The following is a 21,716-nucleotide window of genomic DNA, read 5'->3' as shown; positions in this document are numbered from 1 at the left end:
TATACCCATACCTACTTCCATGAATTTTAATTCCAGATGGTTTAAAATTTTGAGTACAAATGACATTATAAAATGAAATACCAGTGAATACCTCTCTGGTCTTAGTATGGGAAAAAAATGTCTAAGGACAAAAGGAAAGAATCATACATTTTACATATGGTAGTGTTAGTCACTCAGTCGTGTCCGACTCTTTGTGACCCCATGGACTGTAGCCCGCCAGGCTCCTCTGTCCATGGAATTCCCCAGGTAAGAATAGTGGAGTAGGTTGCTATTCCCTTCTCCAGAGGATCTTCCCAACCCAGGGATCAAACCCCAGTCCACCTCATTTCAGGCAGATTCTTTACCTGAGCCACCAGGGAAGCCTCTACTTACGGTAGAGTGCTCTCCAAATTAGGGCTTTCCTGAAGGCTCAGATTCTGACATATTGTAAAAGTTCCTAATAAATGTCAGTTATTGTTGGTTCAAAAAAAATAGGTAACACTCTCATTTGTGAAAATCATCATGAATACTCTCAATAGGCAAACAATAAACTCAAAAATAATTTGTAAGATACATGCAGCCTTAATAAGCCTTCATATATAAACACAAATGATGTTTACAAATCAATAACAAAAGACAACATCCCAATCCCTAAAATAAACAAAATCATAAATGGTGAAATGCAAATAGAAAGCAAATGTAAGAAAATTATTCACAGATTATCAGTGCAGTGTATTGGAAGCAATAATGAATTATCTTTTTCAAATATCCTCTTCTAATGCTAGCAGTGGCATAGATTGGTTCAGTCTTTCTACAAGGCAATTGTTAATAAAATAACAGCTAAGCACTATATGGCACTTATGTACAGGCATATTTTAAATTATTCATATATATGTAGTATGCATGTATATATATGTATATACATGTGTGTGTGTATATATTATACATATGTAACATATATATGGAGAAGGCAATGGCACCCCACTCCAGTACTCTTACCTGGAAAATCCCATGGACAGATGGCCTGGTGGGCTGCAGTCCATGGGGTCGCAAAGAGTTGGACACGACTGAGCAACTTCACTTTCACTTTTCACTTTCATGCATTGGGGAAGGAAATGGCAACCCACTCCAGTGTTCTTGCCTGGAGAATCCCAGGGAGGGCAGAGCCTGGTGGGCTGCCGTCTATGGGGTCGCACAGAGTCGGACACGACTGAAGCGACTTAGCAGCAGCAGCAGCAACGTGTATATATGTATACACATATACAGCTTAATCTTCAGAGCTAAAGGGCTATGGAGCTAATGGATTTAGGGCTAAAACTATGTGCTTTGGAGTCAGACAGCAGAAGATTCAAATCTTGTCCCTGATACTTATCAGAGATAAGCTAGTTACTTAGATATTTTAGACCTTAGTTTTCCCATCTGCAAATGGGGGTAATAACATCCACCCTGCAAAGTATGTCGGGTTCTTGGTCAGTCCTTGACACACAGGATGTTAAAACGCAGTCAGTGCCTATGGATGGACAGAGCCACAGCAGGAGGCCTGCTTTCTTCTCGATACTTTCTAGACTTTTCCACCGGAGAAGGCAATGACAACCCAATCCAGTACTCTTGCCTGGAGAATCCCATGGACGGAGGAGCCTGGTAGGCTACAGTCCGTGGGGTCGCAAAGAGTCGGACACAACTGAGCAACTTCACTTTCACTTTTCACTTTCATGCATTGGAGAAGGAAATGGCAACCCACTCCAGTATTCTTGCCTGAAGAACCCCAGGGACAGAGGAGCCTGGTGGGCTGCCGTCTATGGGGTCGCACAGAGTCAGACATGACTGACGCGACTTAGCAGCAGCAGCAGCAGACTTTTCCACATTTCCCTTAAAGAGTATGTCCTACTTCAGTCACTGTAGAAAGGGAAAGGGGAGGCTGGGGTCTGATGCCCGAGACTTCTGTGAGGAGTCACTCGGATCACTAAGCATGGATCCTCTTGCCCGCCTATCCTCCCCAGATGCCCAAGGGCTCACAGTAATCCTGAGTATTTCACTGCAAACCAAGCAGGGCAGAGGAGGGAAGGGCAGCCAGCTGCCAAGGAGAAAAGGGCCAGGTGCCTCATCACCCAGCACAGGCACAGCTGGAGCCCTGTCCACCTCAGACCCAGAGCTTCTCACCTGACCTGGGCCCTGCATCCCATCTGATTTCACCTGGCATAGAATCAGCATCCCCAGGGGCAGCTCCAGGCTGGCCACCCTTCAACTTGATGGCCACGGACCCGGCTTCCGCAACCGCCTGAGTGGCCTTTGCAAAACGATACACCTGATTGTGTCCCATCTGCTGAAAACCTCACACCTTCCCACTGCTCTTTGTATGAAGTCTAAAAGTCTTAGCACACCCAGCAGGCCTGCTGCCCTCCCCAACCTCTTCTCACCCCTTGGCCTGGTGGTCTGCTGCCCTTCAGACTTGATTCAGCCTTCCCACCCTCCAGGAAGGCAGGCCTTACCTCCCAGACCAGATCACTTGCCATCCTGTGGGGACTGAGCACCCAGTGTCTCTCATGTGGAGCCCTTTGCATGGTATGGTCAGCTGGCTTCCACAAGAGCAGGGACTGTCCCTGTCTGTGCCCCCTTGTAGGCTGGGCACCTTGCACCTGTTGACAGCTGACCACCCACCACAGGCCACCACTGCTCTTAATTCAGTTATACCTCATGACAACCAGGGATGCCGGGAGGACAGCTACTATTGTTATCCCATTTTCCAGATGAGCAAACTAAGGCATGGGAAATTCAGATAATTTGCTCAGAGCCACAGAACTAGAAGTTATTACTAACAGACCTGGAATGTGAACTTCCACCATCTGGCTCCAGAGTCTGTGCTCTTAACCACTGCGCTTTCCTGCATGACAACTGTGGTTGCTGGACACATAACTCAACACTTGGTCTCCAAGGTCAGCTAATACCATCCACCCGTGGTTCTGGCTCCTCTGCTTCAGTCTCAAAGTCCTTGATCTTGACTCTGTGGGAATTGGCAAACTCTCTTCTTGATGGGTTTGAATGTGGAATGTATGGATACATGGTACATAGGGAAAGCCCTGGCTCTGGAGCGGGCAGAAGGGACTGAAGGGTGACTCTGGCCTGAACCATCTGTACAGCCCTGTTAAGTGTCTTCCAGCCAGCAAACCCAAGGACCTGAAATTCAGCCCCGCCACTGCTGGTCACTGCAAGTGATCCCATCAAGTCATGGACCCTTTGGGTCTCTGCTCCCCTGACCTCAAGAGGGATGAAATTCCTTATCTTTGCTCTGTCTCCCCTTCTTGATTTCTCAATCCACCAGTCTCTCCCATCCTTAGTCTGGCAGGGGGATCTTTAACCCACAAGGTCATAAGCTCCCAAGAGCTCAATAAATACGGTACAGAAGTGACCCCACTGTGACCCATCCAGATGATGGGCGGGCTCCCTGCCACTAGGCAGGCCCTGCCTGTTGGGCTGATTTTTCCATCAACAGCGCATAGTAAGTGCTTGATAAATGTTTGCCCATCGAATGGAAATGAACGGATGGGTGGCCCCAGAGGCAGCTCTAGAAGTCGACACTGTTCGGAAAAGGAAGAGCCAGCACCGGGCCTGGAGGGAGCCAGCCCTAGAGTCCCACCAGGTCAACAGCCAGACCCAGAAAGGATCTGGTAAACAGCAAGGACCCTCTCCCCAGAATCACACCCATTCCTGCAGATCCACAACATTCTCTTCCAATCTCAGGAATTCTGTCCCAGAAGAGCCTTTCTTTAACCCCATCCTGGCCAAACCACAGATGAACACCAGCCCAGGGCGAAAGTCCAGCAGCCTGGGGCCTTCAGTTCAACTGTACTGCCCTGGATCCACTTGGGCTCACCTCTTAGACTCCCAGTCAAGTGTCCAGGAAAAGGGCATGACTTTTCCCCAGGGCATTTTAATGCAACTTCTACTGGGAGAAAACTCCCATTCCAGTATATTTTCTGGAACCCGCTCCCTTATTTGTTTATACAGAAGCAAGCTGGAAACTTGTCCATGAGGCCCTGAGTCACAGGTTCGGGCTCTGTATTCCTGTGTTCCGCAGGAGAGCTCATCTGCCAGGTCTGAGCCTCCCTCACCATACTCAGAACAGCTCCTCAAAATGGCAGGAAAAGCGGCTGCTAGGTTCTCCTCCTGTTTCCCTACATCTGCTAGCAGGATGAGGGGTGGGCTGCAGGCCAGACTGGGGCCGGTGTGGACAGGTGAGAAGCTGATGGAGCATCTGCTACCATAGGAGCAGGGGGTCAAGTCTGGGAGTGGTGGGGGAGTGGGGGAAAGACCAGACAGTCTCAGAGCAGGCCAAGAAAGGCGTGTTCTTGAGCAAGCCTGGCAATCAAAACAGTGGCTAATCCTCAGCATCTATCTACCCAGGCCTGGGCGACCAGAAGCCTCTGCAAAGCAGAAGTTTCCCAAGGAGAACTCAGACCCTCAGCCTGACTCATGGGGGCAGGTCCCACTGCCCTTGCCTAGGCAGGGTCTCAATCATCTGCCTGAGTCTCAGTTTCTCCATCTATAAATGGGTGCAGTAACCCCACCATCTCATTCGGTGTTTGTGGAGATCAAATGAGGCTACGTGAAGTGCATGCAGAGCGTCTAGCACAGAGCAAGGGTTCAATATACAGAGCTTGGCATGATCGGTGTTTGCTTTGTTAAAACCCAGAGCACCTCCAGGCAGCTGCTGGCCCAAGGCCTCTGGGCTTACTTTCCAAGAAAGGACCCCAGCTCAGTCCTGGCCGAAGTCACATACCCACAGAGGCAGAGGCGAGCACTCCTGCAGCTCTGTGTGAGGGCTCTGCGCCAGCACTCTGGTACCATACTGTCATACATCCAGGGCTACCTGTGTACATTTGTCCCAAAAAGAGCTCCAGGAGTCAGAACTAGCTTATGGAGGATGCTCAGCTGACAATCACAGCACAAGCTGGGGCCAGTTGGCTAATGGTTTTCCTCAAGCTGCAGGACCTTTTTAACAGGTTAGCAAAGGACCCTGAGCCTGGGCCAGCCAAAGCCCAGGGATGCTCTTCATCTGGTTACCCCACAGCTGAAAGCCAGGCAGACCCTCTGCCTTTCCCAACCTGCCCTGTGCTCTTCTCGGCACAATTGCTGTGCTCTCAGCTCCCCTGACCCCTCCTCCTATTTCTCCAGCCATCACTTGAGGCTACCCCTTATAACCTTAATATTGCTGGCCCCGTACTCATCCTGGGGCTTCTCACTCCACGCACCACCCTGGACAGCTCTGTTCTCTCCCGGCGCCCCAGAGCTGGAGCCTCCACAGTCATCAGAGCACCAGTCACCTGGGTTTCTGGTCTCATCTGCAGTCCAGAGGTGGCATGTCTGTGCTGGCCACCCCCTAGGGCTCCATCTCCAACTCAGAGCTCCCCTGAGTTTCAGGATGTCCACGAATCTCTCTGCCTGGCTGGGCTACAGATTCCCAAATGTAACATTCCTTCCTCTGGTTCCCTGGTTTGGCCACTGAGGCTAAAGAGAGAATCCCCATCTCTCTCCTCTTGTCCATCCCTGAGTCCTCTCCATCTCCCCTCCACATCGCCGAGGCACCCATTCCCTTCCTCCTGCACCCCACGCTGGCCTGTATCACCCCCAGGTCTCCCTGCCTCTACTCTGGTCCCCAGCCCCCCAGCCCGCCTTCCACACGGCATCCAGGGATTTTTCTCAAACATGATCTTTCCACATCCCTCCCCAGCTCAAAACTTGACCTGCCTCCCCAGGGTGTGTCCTGTGACCCAGTAACACGCTGAGGCTGGATCTCCAAGGCCCTCCCCTGTTTAGCAGCAGATGATCTTTCTTCCCACCCGCTTTGAGGACCCTAGGTTCCTTCTCACCCCAGCCCCTCCCCACCAGTTGCTAAACTCCGAACTCCTCACTGCATCTCCAGCCCAGTATGGGGCCTGGCACCTGGGAGACCTTCTGGGAGTGCTGGTGGCCTAGACACGGATCCTCCACGGAGACTCTGAGACCTTCCTGCCAGGATCCCCTAAGGAAGGAAGCCTCCCCCAGTGCGGGGCCCAAACCCCAGCTTCCACCCCATGGCTGTATCTCCAGACCCCACGGCATATACTCACTTTGGCTCCAGGGGGGCCAGGAAGGCCTGGATTTCCATAAGGCCCAGGAGGACCCTGAAAGGCAAAAGAGAAAAAGAGATGAGGGGAAAAGAGGAGCATCCCACTTCCTAAAGCAAGGCCTGGCACTTCCACCCGCCCGCTGGGTCTTCTCCACTAGCAGAGTCTCAGCAGTATGGCCACAGCAGCTGCTTGCAGAAAGGCTCTCTTGATGCCTGGCCCTGTGCTCAGCTCTTTCTGTGCATCACCTCATTCTATCTTTTTAACCCACAAAATAGGTGCTACCATGATTCCCATTTTCAAGACAAGGAAGCTGCCATCCAGAGAGTTTTACAACTTTCCCAGGTCACATGGCTGCTAAGGGACAAACCTCAGATGTGCAGCTTCCAAGCACAAGCCCTTGAATTGGATCACCTCTCCATACTCTCTGCACCTGGCCCCACCAGCCCCTCCCACACTTGCTTCCTTCGACTCAGAGCACACTCAGCTACTGGCTGCCCTGCCCCACGCCTGGTACTTCCTCCTCACATTGCCTATGCCCTGCTGTTCCATCATCTGGAATGCCTTTCCTATCCATCACCTCCAGATGAAATCCAACCCATCCTTCAAGACTTGGCTTTAACGCCACTTCCTCCAGGGAACCTTCTGGGACTCCTCCTGCTTAAGGGAAACTCTCCACCCTTCAGACTCCAACTGGACTCTGCACGAGCCTCTGGAGCTGCACGCGCAGTCAAGGGAGTACTCGGCCTCCTCTGAACAAGGGCGTGTCTCTTCTATGGCCACCACGGTAGTCAGAGCTCTCTCCCTTAGATTTCTACATGTTCTGAGCTTACAGAGTCCCTCGGGGACCATGAAACAGCTGGGAAGACTAAACCCAGAGAGTCAAAGGGTCTTCGCCAAGGTCACACAGCAGAGTGGTGGCCAAACAAGGGCTGGAACCTAGTTTGTTGGCTTCAAGTCCAAGGCTTATTCGTGGCACTAGATTTTCCCAGGCCATATCTGAACGTCCCTTATAACAGCTGGGGCCTTATGTCCACTTTCTCTGCAAAGGCCCCGGGCTAGCATCCTGCAGCCCAGTAATATAAACAGAGTCCTAAGAGTCAACTACTTTCCGAGAGTCTTTGTCCAATAGGAATAATCTGAGGCACTAAGGGTGGGGACAGGCACCTCAAGGGTGCCCCCTACCACAACAGCCTCCAGACACACTGCCCTCATCCATGGCCCCTCTTGACTAATCTGGCTGTGTATGAATTCGCCTCCTTCCTCTCGCTTCAAGGCCAACTTCCCAGCTGCAGCCTATCACTCTCCGCCCGAGGCACCTCCCTCTTCCTTCATGCCTGAGCTGGGACCCTCCCCTTCCCTGTCCATGTCAAGGAGGAACCGAGTTCAGACGCTCACTCAGCCTAGGGGATTTATAACGGTGTCATGGGTAACCTCCAAAATAATCAGCCCTCCAGCCCCTTCCTGATATTTCACCAGATGCTATATCCTGGCAACTAGATGCAACCTGGTCCCAGCTCTGAGTCTCCCCTCTCCCCAGGCTCAGTCTCCCCATCAATTCCATGAATGACGGGAAACTCATGGTCTCTAAGGAATCTGGAAGACCTCAGAGCTTCACCCCAGTCTGGGCTCCTGGGATCTAAGCTCAGAGCTCAACCTGAATTTGGAAAAGGTTAGACGAAGGATGTTTGAGGAGGGGACGCTCGCATCCAGTACCCCAGAACCAGATGAGGTAGACAAGGTGGACAAGGTCAGGAATGACTACTTCTCCCCAGTTGTGCCCCCAGCTGCCCAAAGGTGGAGGGCTAGAGCACCCGCTACCCCTCAGGGAGGTGGGGGCTTCCTGCTTTCCCACCCCCACCTTCATTCCCCTCTCCAGCCATTGCCTTGCAGAGAAATGAACTGCATAGTTGACTGGGAGCCAAGCAGACTGCTTCTACAAACGCTGCAGCCCAGAAAGCTGAGTGGAGGAAGGCTGAGGGATTCCCCTGGTTGGGCCAGGGAGTACGCAGAGGTGGAGAGGGCCAAGCCACGGAGGCTTGGGGAACCTCAGGTAAGGCCCAGCCCCCTCCCAGAGCCCCAGAGCCATCATCTGTACGGAGGAACTGGGATTGCTTAGTCCCAGCATTGTATTATCTTTGGAATTTTACGATCTATGGAATTTCCCATCTAGAAACAGGGTGATGGGCTCCAGGGAGAGGGGGGAGTCCTCCAAGAGCCTGAAAGGAATGTCAGGAGAGTCATTCCCTCACTTGAAGAACTTCAGAGCTGGGAGGAATCTTGGCTGGAAATGCCTTACCAGGATCCCATGTTTTAAAAATGCAGAAACTGAGCCCCACAATAGGGAAAGGACTTGCCTAAGATCACACAGCTTCTTGAGGGGAAATACTCTTTTTTTCTTTTGTATTGGGGTATAGCCAATTAGCAAACAATGTTGTGACAGTTACCAGTGAATAGTAAAGGAACTCAACCATACATGTACATGCATCCATTCTCTCATGGGAAATGTTCTTGACTCCTAGACTAGAACCCATCAGCAACCATTTGCCCAGCACATTCTGATGCAGGAGACTTTGCTAGGCATCAGGTAAGAAAGAACAATCAATAGGACCTGTCTCTGGCCCAGAGGGGCTCAGCTAAGTAGAAGGGAAAAGCAGCACAACAGGTAGTTTAAGGTCATCGGCTCTGCAGTCAGACGGTCCAGGTTCAATCTGGGCTCTAGCGTTTACTCCATGCTTGGCCTTAGTCAAAGTAACTGCATCTTTCTGCACCTCAGTTTCCTCACCTGTAAAATGGGGATAATGCTGGAACTTATTTTCAGGAAGGCTAGAAAGCTGGGAGGGGATCCTGCATATGCCACCCAGGTGACAGGGTTCAGTGGTCAATGTGAGTTTTCTACCGAGGAATCCGGGCAGTTAACTGCCACAGGAGCTCCAAGAAGAAGGTGATCATCAGAAAAGGAGGGAGCATTTGATCTGAGCCATGGATGGAGGAGGAGTTTGCAAAGGAGGATATGCCGGGTCAGGAGGACAGTCCTACAGAAGCTGGGAGCTCAGGAGGAGTTTAGAGACCCAGACAGATTGCCAGTACCTGGGATGCTAGGTCCTGGGGCCTCATCCTGGTCCCAGGCAACAAGGTCCCTTGGCCAGCAGTGTCCATGATATCTCTGTGGTCCCCAGCTCTGGGCAAGTGCTCCATGGAGACTCCAAAGCCAGGAGGAAATGCCACTTCAGACAGCAGATTCCAGAGTCCTGGGCCCAGGGAGCACAGGGCCAGGTCTGGAGGGAACTAGGGCTCGAGTAATTGCATAACCAGAACCATCCGCTGGGCTCAGAGCTAAAAATATGCCCCAGGCAGCTATCTCTGCCAGGGCCTCGCCAGGCACCCAGCGTGGGAAAGGCTGATTCAGCCTGGGCACAGATGCCAGGCGCCGTGGGTCTGAGCCCCCTTGGGAAAAGGAGGGATTTCTCTCCAAGAGGACCCTCAGGAGTCCCCGCATCATATGGTTAGGAGCTGGGTTCCAGTCCTGGCTCTTCCATTTCTTAGTTATTCGGTTTTCTCATCCCTAAATGAGAGTGATCATACTGGCCCATGGGGGCCCTAGAAGGAGAGGGGATCAAATAAGGCAGCGTTAAGTGACACGCCAGGCATAACAGACCAGAGCTATTAATATTTTCCACTCCGAGGTTCAGGCTAGCTCCTATCAGCCACCAAAGCCCTGCCAAGCCATCCTCCAGACTCTAATTGAACCTCTCAGCATGGGGAGCTCACCCCATCCCTGGGATGGCCCATCTGGTTGCCTCTGGCAGCATCCTACCCCAGGTTGGCCCAGCAGAGATGGGAAGACGGATGCAAGGGTCATGCTCTTCCAAGTCAGCTTTTTTCCCAGCCGAACACCAAAGCCCATTAGCTGAGGGGATGTGATCTGCAGAAACCCCTACTCTACTCCAGGCTGCCCAGGGTGATACCCACAATGGACAGCTGAGACCCTGAAAGAGGTTCTCACTTTCCCATGCCTCGTCTGGACACCCAGTGACCCCTAAAAGCCCCATGTCCACTCCAATGGACTAAGAGGAAAAGGATGCCAGAGAGCATGAGTACATGCAGCAAAGCTGGGGCTCCAGGGACAAAGAGATGCAGGAGACAGAACCAACCAGAACTCAAGCACAGTGTGTGAGCACTTACCCGAGGGCCCCGTGCGCCAGGGGGTCCAGGAAGCCCAGGCAGTCCAGGGGGACCCTGAATAAAAAGCAAGAAGATAGCATCAGTGCCACGTGGCAGAATAGAATGGGATCAGGTAGTCATTCAACAAACTTGTGCAGAGCTCTGGGCATGAAGACCCCATAGCTGAGAAGAGAGGTCCCTTGAGGTCCTAGCCAGAGGAATTCTGCTCTTTGGGGTTTTCCGGTCTTTGCAGCTGTTGTTTCTTGGTCTCTGAAGCTCTCATCTTTCATTACATAGTTAACTCAGGGTATCACCTCCTCCAGGAAGCCTTCTTTGATCCCTTCCCCCAAGTTGGGCCAAGTCCCCTCTATCCCTCTGCTTTAAAGGCCACTGTATTTTATTTGGGGAATTGTCTGCTTAGAAGCCTGCTCTCCCACTAGACCATGGTCTCCTCAAAGGAATTAATGGGATATGAGTCATCTCTCTCTCCCCAAGCCTCAGCCAAATGTTTGAGAAACTAAAACAGCAAAAGACCTCAGAGTTCAGCCAAGTTCTCTGCAGAGCCTGAGCAGAGAAGGGACCTGTCCAAGGTCACACCAGCATCTCTGAGTCACACACAGAGAGTCAGTGTCACTAAAGGATGTACGCAAAGGCTTTCGGGTTCAATTCCCAGTGCTGCCACCTACCAGCTGGGTTTGGGCAGGTTCCTTAACCAGCCTGTGCCTATAAAATCGGGCAATAATACCCTTCTCATCGGATTATGGAGAAGGCAATGGCCACCCACTCCAGTACTCTTGCCTGGAAAATCCCATGGACAGAGGAGCCTGGTAGGCTGCAGTCCATGGGGCCGCTGGGAGTCGGACATGACTGAGTGACTTCACTTTCAACTTTTCACTTTCATGCATTGGAGAAGGAAATGGCAACCCACTCCAGTGTTCTTGCCTGGAGAATCCCAGGCACGGGGGAGCCTGGTGGGCTGCCGGCTCTGGGGTCGCACAGAGTTGGACACGACTGAAGCGACTTAGCAGCAGCAGCATCGGATTATTGCGAAGGTGAAACAAGATGGCGAACATAACACGGCGCCTAGTATGCAACTGTCACTCAAACGTCCCACCTAGTCCAGGGGTCATAGCCGGGTGCAGCCTTCATCATCACCCTCCGAGAGCCTGCATCACCTCCTTCACTTGTCTCCCCAACCTCCACCCTCTGCCCTCTCCAGTCTTCCTCCACACAGCCAGGTTCACCTTCCCAAGGCATCTCCCGGCTCAACACCACTCGGTGGCCCCCCATTTCTCCAATAAGACAGGCCCAATCCTGCCACGTGGCATTCAGGGAGCACCTGCGTGTTCTCAGTTCTCTTCCTTCCCATAGGAAGCGAGGCACCCGAGCAGACTTGCTGAGCCGCAAGCTGACCGTTATTCAAATCCCGGTCTCACTATTGGAGACTTGGCACAGGGCCTTCGGCCTGAGTCTCCGCGGCTGTCCTGCACCACGGCTACTGTCCTGCCTACATCAGAGGCGTAAAGGAGGATTAACTAAGTGCCTGATGTAAAGAACTGAACGCAGAACTTTCAAAGGAAGCCAGGCTTTCGAGGATGTGTGAGGCCTGGGGAATTCATTTGTTTCAAATAACCATCAATGAGATTCCAGGTTTCCTGCCCAGAGTTAGAATCGGTGTTGAAAACCCAGTACGATTTGGCTGGTAATTAATCCAGATCTCACACTGGGCAGCCTCGGCTCACAGTTCTGGTCTGTGAACACCATGTGCTTGCTCGTCCGTGAAAAAAAAAATCAGAAGAGAGAGCCAGACAGGCAGATATGGGGACCAAGGCCCCTGGGTCACTGGAAAGAGCCCCAGCTGGAGGGAGGGGGGCTGCTGCGTGACCTCAGGCAAGTCCTGGGCACCTCAAGCCTCCAAGTACCTCTGGCCAAACTGGCAGCCGGCAGCGTTCCTTCCATCCAGAGCCTAGGGGTTGGGTAGACAGTTTCTAGTCTTCTATCTACCACTGCAGGTTTGAGAATCAAGGCCAGCCTACTCTCTGCTTCTCCCTGAGGAGCAGAGGAATGCAGTATAAGACAGGGCCCTGGGGCCACACTGGGCCCCCTCCTACTAGCTAAGTGGCTTTGGCTGAATTCTTTCCAGTTTCCAAGGCTTCACTCCTTCACTGTAAAATGAGGCTGCAAGAGCACCTCGCTGACAGATAATCTATAAAAAGTGCTAATCCTGGTGCCTGGCACACAGTTCATGCCCAGAAAGTTAGTGCTGTTTCTGTTAAGCAAGCTGCTGGAAATTCCCCAGCTCAAAATGTCAAGCCACCTTCCTCAGCATCTGTTTTGGGGGAGAGCAAAAGATTTCCCTTCCTGGAAGGCCCTTCCTCAGCCTTCCTCTTCCAAATGACCCAGAATCAAAGGAAAATGCCAGGGGCTGATGCCAAGCATTCCCGTAGGTATCATTCTCATGACCAAGCCCTTTTCACAGATGAGAAACCAGAGAGAGGCTCAGAGAGGCAGAGTGATTTACTCCAGGCCACACAGCTCACAGAAGCTGGGTTTGACTTCTCCTATCCTGGGGAGCACCACACAATCTTGGCCAGGTGCGTTGTAACCAGGTGTGCAAACCTGGGCAAGTCCCCTCTCCTCTGTAGGCATCTGTGAAATGAACATCCCAGAACCTCCCCGACACTGGGCATCTCCTCAATTTCTGGGTGGTGATGATTTCCTCTTCTAGGTTATTCGGCGGGAGAGAAAAGGTGAGATCACGCCCAGCTTCCAGAGAAGGTGGCCAAGGCCCAGTGGGGTGAGGCTGGGGTAGCGCTCCACTGAGGGACAGTCTCTGCGGGGTGTAGCTCCCTGGTGGACCCTGGGAGGGCCGCTACTGCAGAGGCCTGAACACACCCTCTTGGCAAGTTTCCTGCCCCAGAAACGGGGGCATCCAGCCTGGAGTCTGACCTCATCCCCAACATCTGAGGAGCAGACTCTAAGTGCCAGTCAGGACCCATGGCCCAGCCTGGTGACGTCAGTTACAGCCACACTCCTTGACATGGCAGCCCGGCTGCCCAGCCGCATTCCCAGGTCCCACCCTCCCACACTCAGTGAGGCTGGATGCCCCCTGCCCCTCTCGCTTGATCCAAGACCCTGCCTGCTCCCCATGCAGTGGAAAATTGCTGCCACTTCTTTCCAAGGCCTGAAGCCTGAGCGAGTGACTCTGGGATGATTCACGAGGCCGGGGTGGGATTTTTCCACTCCACGCTGCAAACAACGGGGCCTCTGAGAGGGCCTGGAGCTGAGGGGGAGGGGCGCCAGGGCCGCAGGCCTGTCTGGGGGAGGTGGGCGAGGCCTGGACTCGGGGCTCGTGCAAACAGAGCCATGGACACAACCAAGCAGCTGCTCCGGGCTTTCCCCAAGGGTCCCGGCCCCCAGCAGCCAGGCCTCGGGGAACCCCATCCCACGGAACAAGTCCACCCTTGTGTCCAGCTACAATAGCCCGCCTGCCAAGCCTTGCAGAAGGAAGGAAGTCCTGGCTGGCCTGGCCCCTGGCAGCAAGCAAGAGAGGTTTCGCAGGCCTGGGACCTGGGAGACCCGAGTCCAGTCCTGACTGTGCTGCTAACATCTGGGTGACCCTGAGCAATGCCCTTTCATTCTCAGGACTCTGCTCGGTGCCTGTAGCCAGGTGGGGGGAGGCAGGGGATCTCAAAAGGCTCCTCCATCGCTAACTATCTGAGCTCAAGATTATTCCCAAGGTTAGCCCACAGGGCGCTGAGCTCTCCCCAGTCTCTGTTCTAGGGAAGGGCCTACTGGGACAGGGCCTTTCAGTGAGGCCTTGAGCAAGTTGCTTCATCTCCCTGTGCCTCCTGGCCTCAGTTTGCCCCACTGTAAAATGGGAATACAATAGCCATTTCCCACCCCCCCTCCAAGATAACGTGTATGTGTGCCGGGTATTCTCCATTCGCTCTCCAACTCCATTCTGTGTCCTGGGAAGCCCCCATCTACAGGCCGCACCCCCAGGCTTCTGGCTGAGTCTTGTCAACGGGAGGGCCCAGCAAGAAACTGCAGAGTAGAAAGAGAGGGTGGGTGGGGTATTTCTCTCCCTTCTCCCTCCTTGCTGTGTTTGGTTCCAGCTCCTGTCGGAGACCCCAATTCATGTTTTAATGCACTGGCTTGTGGCAATACCTTCCCCTCCTCTTGCACCTTCAGGTGGGACCCCATGTGCTTCTCCAGCCCCTGTTGATTCCCCTGACGGTGCCCGCACCTCTGTAAACAGTCACTTCCTTAAACTCCGCTCAGTTACACTGTTCCCTGCCTGGGCCACAGGATACAGCATGCAAACTGCTCCACACAGAGCCTGGCACGCAGCAGGAGCTCAAAAAGGACACGCCAAAGACAAAGCAAACACTTCTCTATTCTCCTGTGTCCTAGATGATGCCAGCATAAGGGGTAAACGACTCAAGATCTAGTTCTAATTCCTAACCGCCAGCAGCATAAAGGCCCTCCTATGCCAAAAGCTCTTGGCTCTCTCAGGGTGACAATGCCCTTGCCTCAGCCATCAGCACATTCATAACCAGCCACAACTATCCAGATTCTAATGTTGGAGGCAGACAACCCACCCAGCCCTGGAAAAGTAGGTGGTACCATACCCTCTTTTTACAGAGGTAAAAACTAAGATTCAGAGAGGTCAACTGACTTGCCAAAGGTCACACAGCACCTAGCACCCGGAAGGCACTCATTCAACATCTGTTGAAAGAAGGAAAAGATGGCTGGATAAGGAAATGGTTCAAACTCAGGTCATTCCAAATTCTGTGTGCTTTTGCACTCCACGTGCCTTCTTACCCCACCGGCAGCAGAGATCTGTGTAACTTCAAAGAGCCTGGCCTGCGTGTCAGGACAACCTGTTTTTCGTACGGATCAAATTCCTTCATTCATCTCCTAGATAGTCATGGAGTATCTGCTGCAGGCCAGGCGCTCAGCCGGGTCTCCCTGAGGTGACGCTTGGAAAAAGTGCAAGGGCGTGCAAATGCCAGCGGCCTGAGCGTGAATAAATAAGGCCTTGACTCGCCTCCTCCTGGGCGTGGGGCTTCTGTGCAGCTTCTGTGCAGCTTCTGTGAACCGCAGCCTCCCCGCCCCTACTGACCCGAGGCCAAGCTCAGCTTTTCCATGCTCCCCCCCCACCCCGCCTGCTCACAGGGCTCCCACAGAGTTCCCTCTCGAAGTGGCTACAACTCCTGGCCAGCCTGGGCCCAGAGCTGTGCCTCAGCCTCTGCCAGTCTGTCCCGTGCCCCTTGAGATCCACGCAGAACAGGTCAGATACAGCCTTGAAAACCCTCTCAGGGGCTTCCCTAGTGGCTCAGTGGTAAAGAATCCTGCCTGTCGATGCAGGAGACACAGGTTCGATCCCTGGTCCAGGAAGATCCCACATGCGGTGCAGCAACCAAGTCCATGTCCCACAGCTACTGAGACTGTGCTCTAGAGCCCAAGAGCCACAGCTACTGAGCCCACAAGCCACAGCTACTAAAGCCCATGTACCCTAGAGCCCATGCTCTGCAACAAGAGAAGCCACTGCAATAAGCACCCGTGCACAGCTGGAGAAAAGCCCGTGTAGCACTGCAGACCCAGCGCAGCCAAAAATAAACAAATAAAAATTATTTTTTCAAAAAAGGAAACAAAACCTTCTCAGGCTCTGAAAGGACCTGCAGTGAATTCTAAGAAGGGAATTCTCCCAAAGCCAGTCACAGAGGAGAGACAGCCTCAGGGAGAGGAAAGAAGTTCCCCATATCACCCAACAAATCTAGAACTCCCAGGCGGCCCTGGAGATCCCTCAACTTGCTTCCTCACAGGAGGTGGGAGCTATTATCCTCTTACATTCTGCAGAAACTGAAGCTTAGTGTGGGTAAGGGCTGCAGAGCTAGTAAGGAGTGGAGTCAGGATTTAAACCCAGATTGGTGTGTGCCCAGACTGGAGACAATTAAATCTCATGCCCGGGCACTGCAGCTTCCGTTCTGCTGGGGTTACATCCCAAATGTATATGAGGGTTCTGGGTGGGGACACGAGAGATGAGAAGAACACTTGTCTGAATCAGTTTTTGTCGCTATTGTTCAAAGACACCACTTTGATTAATAATTTCTGCTATCTGGTGAAATATAAATGACCAGCTTGCCACAGCAGACTGGACAAAGCTTCTAGAAGCTTCTTGGTTCCTACTAGAGTAAGATTAGGTTCCGAGCTGGGGGGCAGGCGGGATGAGGGGATTGCACGGGACGTCAGGCAGGATGGCACCCGGACAGACTGATGTCTTCCCTCTTGCCCTCATCTGTTCTGGGCTGGAAGAGCAGGAACAGCCATGGTCCCCGCAGAAATTGCATCCCAGCTCCTCCTGCAAGATCATTCCGGGTGCCCTCAGCCAAGTCTTTTGTCTCCCCAGCCCTGGTCATCTCCTTCGTAGCGCAGGGGTCAGGGCACACGTCCTACCCTCTGGACCAGTTTCTACAAGGTCCTAAAGGAGGATGCTACATGTGTGGAAATAACTCATGAATGCGCTAGGTATAGAAACAGAAGACGTTCTAGACACTGAGCACTCCACTTGAGGTCAAGGACACGGCCTCCCTCTCTCAAGCCCCCGGCCTCTAAGCCCTGAGTCCTAGCATCTCAGAGTGCACACTTAAGGGCTGGATTGGAACGTGCTGATCTTGGGGTCTGGAGCCGGGGCGTAAACTTCAGCTCGGCCTCCAACATGCTGTGTGGCTTCTGAGTGAACCCTGGCCCTTTCTGGACCCCGTCTCTAGGCTCCCCACCTGTACAACGGGGAGGGTGAATTGAATGAACCCCAAGCACCCATCCACGGAACAGGTCAACTCCAGCACCTTCTTTGATCAGGGTGGGAGGAGTTCCAGACCAGTTCTGGCAAGAGGCCTCACCTCCTGCTGACCTGCATCACTGAACTCCAGGAGGAGAGTCCACGGCTCAGGCAGCCGGAAATGCCCGAGGCAGAGCCTACACCCTGGGAACCTGCTCCTGCTCCAGCTCTGCAGGCTCGGCCATGGCCTCTCTCGCTCTACATCACACACAGCCCTGGGGGACAGGGTTGGCCCCCTTCACTCGGCAGGGTGGAGACCCTACACTTCACCCTCCTCTGTCAGAGGGGGACAATTCACCCCCTTTCAACCTCACAGCCAGCGAGGCTGGCAGCCCCACAGCTTGGGAGGCTGAGCTGTCACAGGCCAAAGGTACCTGGCGCCTGAGTAGGATTGGGTAGCCTGGAGCGGGGAGAAGTCTGCTTCCCTCGGCTCCCCGCTCCCTACCCTGCCAACTTCAGAATGCGGGACCTGAACAGAATGTTGACATAATTGCAAAGCAATGCATACAATTTCCATAAGTTCTACAATATGGTTATAATAAAAACGGACTCTCAGTCCCCTTGGAGACAGACTGAATAAATATTATTCCTCATGATTATTAAAACTCATTAAGTGTGTTTGTAAGGCCTGGGAATTCCCAGTATCTGCCAGTGTCTCCACGTTGCGGGGAGCCTAACCCCAAGCCCAGGGCCTGGCGGGAGACTCGACCCCGGGAAGGAGGAACCCACGAGGTGGTCATCTCCAAGGCAGAAGAGAGCGGAGGCCCGAGCTTTCTGGAAACTCCATCTCATCAATCCCCCCACCCGGAGGAATTGGCCTCCAGCTGCAGAAAGGTCGTTGCCCCTGGAGACAGTCCCAGGCACGCTGGAGGCATCAAGCCCAAGACCGTCTCCTGCACGTGGAATGTTCTTTCTCTCTCCCTTGATTGTTCGCGCTCACCCTGACCCTTCTTACCCCAAACTCCTCTACCAGGGCCCACAGATCAAATGTCTTACAGGAGCGAGCAGGTAAGAGAAACCAGATGAAAGGGCTGGGTCGGAAGACCAATCATGAGATGTGTGGACGAGTACAGACAAGAGCGGGCCTGTCCTGTCCAAGGAAGCAGCCGCAACCCGGCCACAGCCCATGGGCCACTGCCTCTCTCCCTTCTTCCAAGAAAAGCTGGTCACCCTGTCTTTTATAAGAAAGCTCTCACATTCAAAAAATATTAATCACTTATTAAATATTTTTAAACAAATGTTGCATGTGCCAAATAAAACATATTCAGGACTACCCATGGACAACCTTTGCCTGAAACTTGCGGACAAGCCAGGGGGCTGGAGGAGCTCTGGTCCAGGAGTCAGAGAGCTGGCCTTTGGGGACTGTGGGACCAGGGGCCAGTCAGTTCGTGGTTTTCCTTCAGCCACTCAACCTTTACAGTTATGTTAGCGAGCAGTCACCTGGGGCTTGGGCCAACCAAAGCCCAGAGATGCTCTTACCTGGAGGGGGCCACCAGACCCAAGTTCATCCCAGGGGACTACAGATCTGAGGCAGGATGTACAATTCATGAATATGGGAGAGATGGAGGCATGGGGGGACCCAGGTTCAAGTCGAGGCTCTGCCTGTAACCAGCTCTTCGGTCTAGCTTCTCTTCCTCTGCCCTGATCAAGAGCAACCGCCCAACCACCCCTATCAGCCTACTCAAGGTCCAAGCAGAACGCACACCCACCAACTCTTACCGGCAAACCACAGTCTCCCTTGGGTCCTGGAGGTCCCATCAGCAGCAGGAAAGGTGTGGGTCCCACCAGGTGGAAGAACGAATAGCCAGTACTCATGGGCTGGGGGCTGGAGGCCAGGAATTGCGCCGGGGCCAGCGCCGGGGCCAGGGTGGTCTGCTGCCTGGTCCGGGGCTGTCTGGGGCTGGACCCCCTTGTTGGATCGTTTAGCGGGACATCCCGGGCTGCCTTCCCAGATCTGAGTGGGACGGGCTTCCGGGGTCTGGCTTTCTTTGTGGCTTCTGATCCAGTGGGTTTCTTGCTTCCAGTGGAGGCTGAACCAGGAGCGAGAGTGGGAGGCATCGCTGTGGCCGGTGGCCGAGCGGTCCTGGGAGGGCTAGGACTGGGGACAGGTGATGGGGGCGGGACTGTGGGTGGGGGAGGTCTGTGTGTGCTGGTATGGGCAGGAGCCGGCTCACTGGCACGACTACTCATTTTGGCCTCAGCCTGGACTACTGGGGGCAAAGGCTTTTTAGAGGAGGCAGCAGCTGGAGGTAGGGGCCGGGCACTGGGTGGCGGGAGTCTGGGCATGCCGGGGTTCCTCTGGATCGGCTTCACTGTGGGACGGGAGACTTTGGCAGGAATGGGCTGGGAAGTAGGTAGCACCGGCTTCTTGGTGGGTGGGGCTGGCTTTGTGAAGGCAGGCAGAGCTGTCTTCTGGGTGGGGCGGGGGCTTCTGACTGGGGCAATTGAAGGAGAAAGGGCTGAAGGTGTGGCGGGGTGACTTTTGGAGGTCTTAGTGGCTGTGTTCTTCTGCAATGGCTGGACAGGTCTGGGGGAGCTGGCAGGAGAGACCGGGGACACGGGAGGAGGCCCTTCACTGACTGATAGCTTGGCAGGGGACAGAGGGGTCCAGGCTGGATGGGATGTGATGGGCTGGGGTGGGCGTGTGGTGCTAGTCCTCATGGGCTTGACGGGCACAGCAGGCACCACAGTCACCCCAGGCCCCCTGCCTGCCGGCCGTGACCCCAGGGCTGGCGTGGCAGTGGTCAGATTCTCCAGGCCCAACCGGGCGAGGTCGGTCTGGAAGGTGAGGAGTGTGCCAGAGTCTCGGGGGAAGAAGGGTCCCAGCTGGGGCCGGTAGGTGTCAGCCTGTCCACACTGCTTTCTCAGGTGGGTACAGTAATTGTGAGCGACCTGCGCCACGGGGTAGATACTGAACTGGCACAGGGCCCCCTCGAACTGGACCGCGTGCGGGCTCATCTTCCCAAAGAGGAACAAGCCGTCAGGGTCGAGCGCTGGGTCCCTGTGGAAAGGCAGCGAGACGGGCACCCGGTGCTGCCCGCAGGCCGTCACCAGGGTGACCGTGCGGCCGCGGAGCTCCAGGGCCAGGTGGTGCCAGCGCCCGTCGTGGACGTCGAGGTCGAAGGCCACGGAGCGCCGGGGCCCCAGGTGGACCACAGTCTTGCCGGGGAGGAACTGCAGGCCCAGCTGCAGCTTGCGCTTCCGGCTGCGGACGGCAAAGAGGAAGGCATGGTTCACCCGGTGGGAGCAGAGGCTGAGCACCAGTGCCAGCTCCGTGCCCAGGGCGGCGGGGAGGACGGCAGCCGTGGGAGCCTGGAGCCGGGCCCGCTGCGTGAAGATGAAGCCCGTCTGGAACGGGATGACCCCTGGGGGCGGGGGGCTCCGGCCGCCCACCGCCTTCGTCCAGCTGAGGCCCAGCTGCTGGAGGACGTCCACATCTGGAGAGGGAGGGCAGGAGGGGAGAGAGGGCAAGGTCAGGGCCTGCTTCCAGCCACAGCGACAGTGAGGACAGCCCACCCACTGCTGTCTGCCGCCCCGTGGCTGTGAATGACAGAGCAGAGCTGGAACCAGCCCCTTGCTGGGCTGTGTGATCCTGTGTATACACAGACCGTCCTTCACTTCCAATGCAGTTACAGCCCCATACAACAAATGTCACATCCTAAGCAAAGATGCACTTAATACATCTAACCTAGTGAACATCACAGTTTAGCCTAGCCTACCTTAAACTCAGAATACTTATTGTAATTAAGGTTAAATTATCTCACACAAAGCCTGAAAGTTGCCCAGTCATGTCCAACTCTTTGTGACCCCATAGACTATACAGTCCATGGAATTCTCCAGGCCAGAATACTGGAGTGGGTAGCCTTTCCCTTCTCCAGGGGATATTCCCAACCCAGGGATGGAGCCCAGGTCTCCGGCATTGGGCAGATTCTCTGCCAGCTGAGCCACAAGGGAAGCCCAAGAATACTGGAGTGGGTAGCCTATCCCTTCTCCAGCGGATCTTCCTGACTCAGGAATCGAACCTGGGTCTCCTGCAATGCAGGTGAATTCTTTACCAACTGAGCTATCAGGGAAGCCCCCATACAAAGCCTATTTTACAACAAAGTGCTGAATATCTCATATAATATATTGAGTGCTATACTAAAATCAGGGCTTCTCTGGTGGCTCAGATGGTAAAGAATCCGCCTGCAGTGCAGAAGACCCAGGTTTGACCCCTGGGTCAGGAAGATCTCCTGGAGAAGGGAATGGCAACCGACTCCAGTATTCTTGCCTGGAGAATTCCATGGACAGAAGAACCTGGTGGGCTATAGTCCATGTGGTCACAAAGAGTCGGACATGACTGAGCAACTATCTCACAGACACATACTAAAACCAAGAAACAGAACGATTGTGCCGGTTCAGAGTGGTTTCAGTGTATGGGTTGTTTCCCTTTGTGACCCTATGGTCGACTCGGAGCTGTGGCTGCTGCCGCCCAGAGTCCCAAGAGACAAGCATACTACATATCGCTAGCCCAGGAGAAGACTAAAAAGATCAAGATCAAACACTCCAAGTACAGATTCACTTTTGCACCATCATTAAGTCAAAAAATCATAAATTGAATCATTCTAAGTTAAGGGCCATCT

General features: G+C 53.8%; 1 protein-coding gene across 8 annotated transcripts in view; it reads right to left on the bottom strand.

Annotated features, from left to right (window-relative positions):
- The window catches only part of COL27A1 (collagen type XXVII alpha 1 chain), a 153,102-nt gene that overhangs the window by 119,501 nt on the left and 11,885 nt on the right, over positions 1-21,716 (bottom strand). For all 8 annotated transcript variants that reach the window (XR_003512404.1, XM_027550601.1, XM_027550606.1 and 5 more), the window contains exons 3-5: positions 18,814-20,531; positions 10,269-10,322; positions 6,087-6,140 (exon numbers count right to left, since the gene is read on the bottom strand). Coding sequence is in view for 7 of the 8 variants with exons in the window: in XM_027550601.1 (XP_027406402.1) it covers positions 6,087-6,140; positions 10,269-10,322; positions 18,814-20,531 (1,826 nt within the window). In the remaining variant the exon portion in view is untranslated. The remainder of the gene's footprint in view (positions 1-6,086; positions 6,141-10,268; positions 10,323-18,813; positions 20,532-21,716) is intronic.

This window comes from Bos indicus x Bos taurus, chromosome 8, assembly GCF_003369695.1.
Source record: "Bos indicus x Bos taurus breed Angus x Brahman F1 hybrid chromosome 8, Bos_hybrid_MaternalHap_v2.0, whole genome shotgun sequence".
In the NCBI taxonomy this organism is placed as follows: Eukaryota; Metazoa; Chordata; class Mammalia; order Artiodactyla; family Bovidae; genus Bos; species Bos indicus x Bos taurus.
The sequence above is the reverse complement of the archived record's forward strand: the minus strand, read 5'-3'. Positions and strand labels throughout refer to the sequence as shown.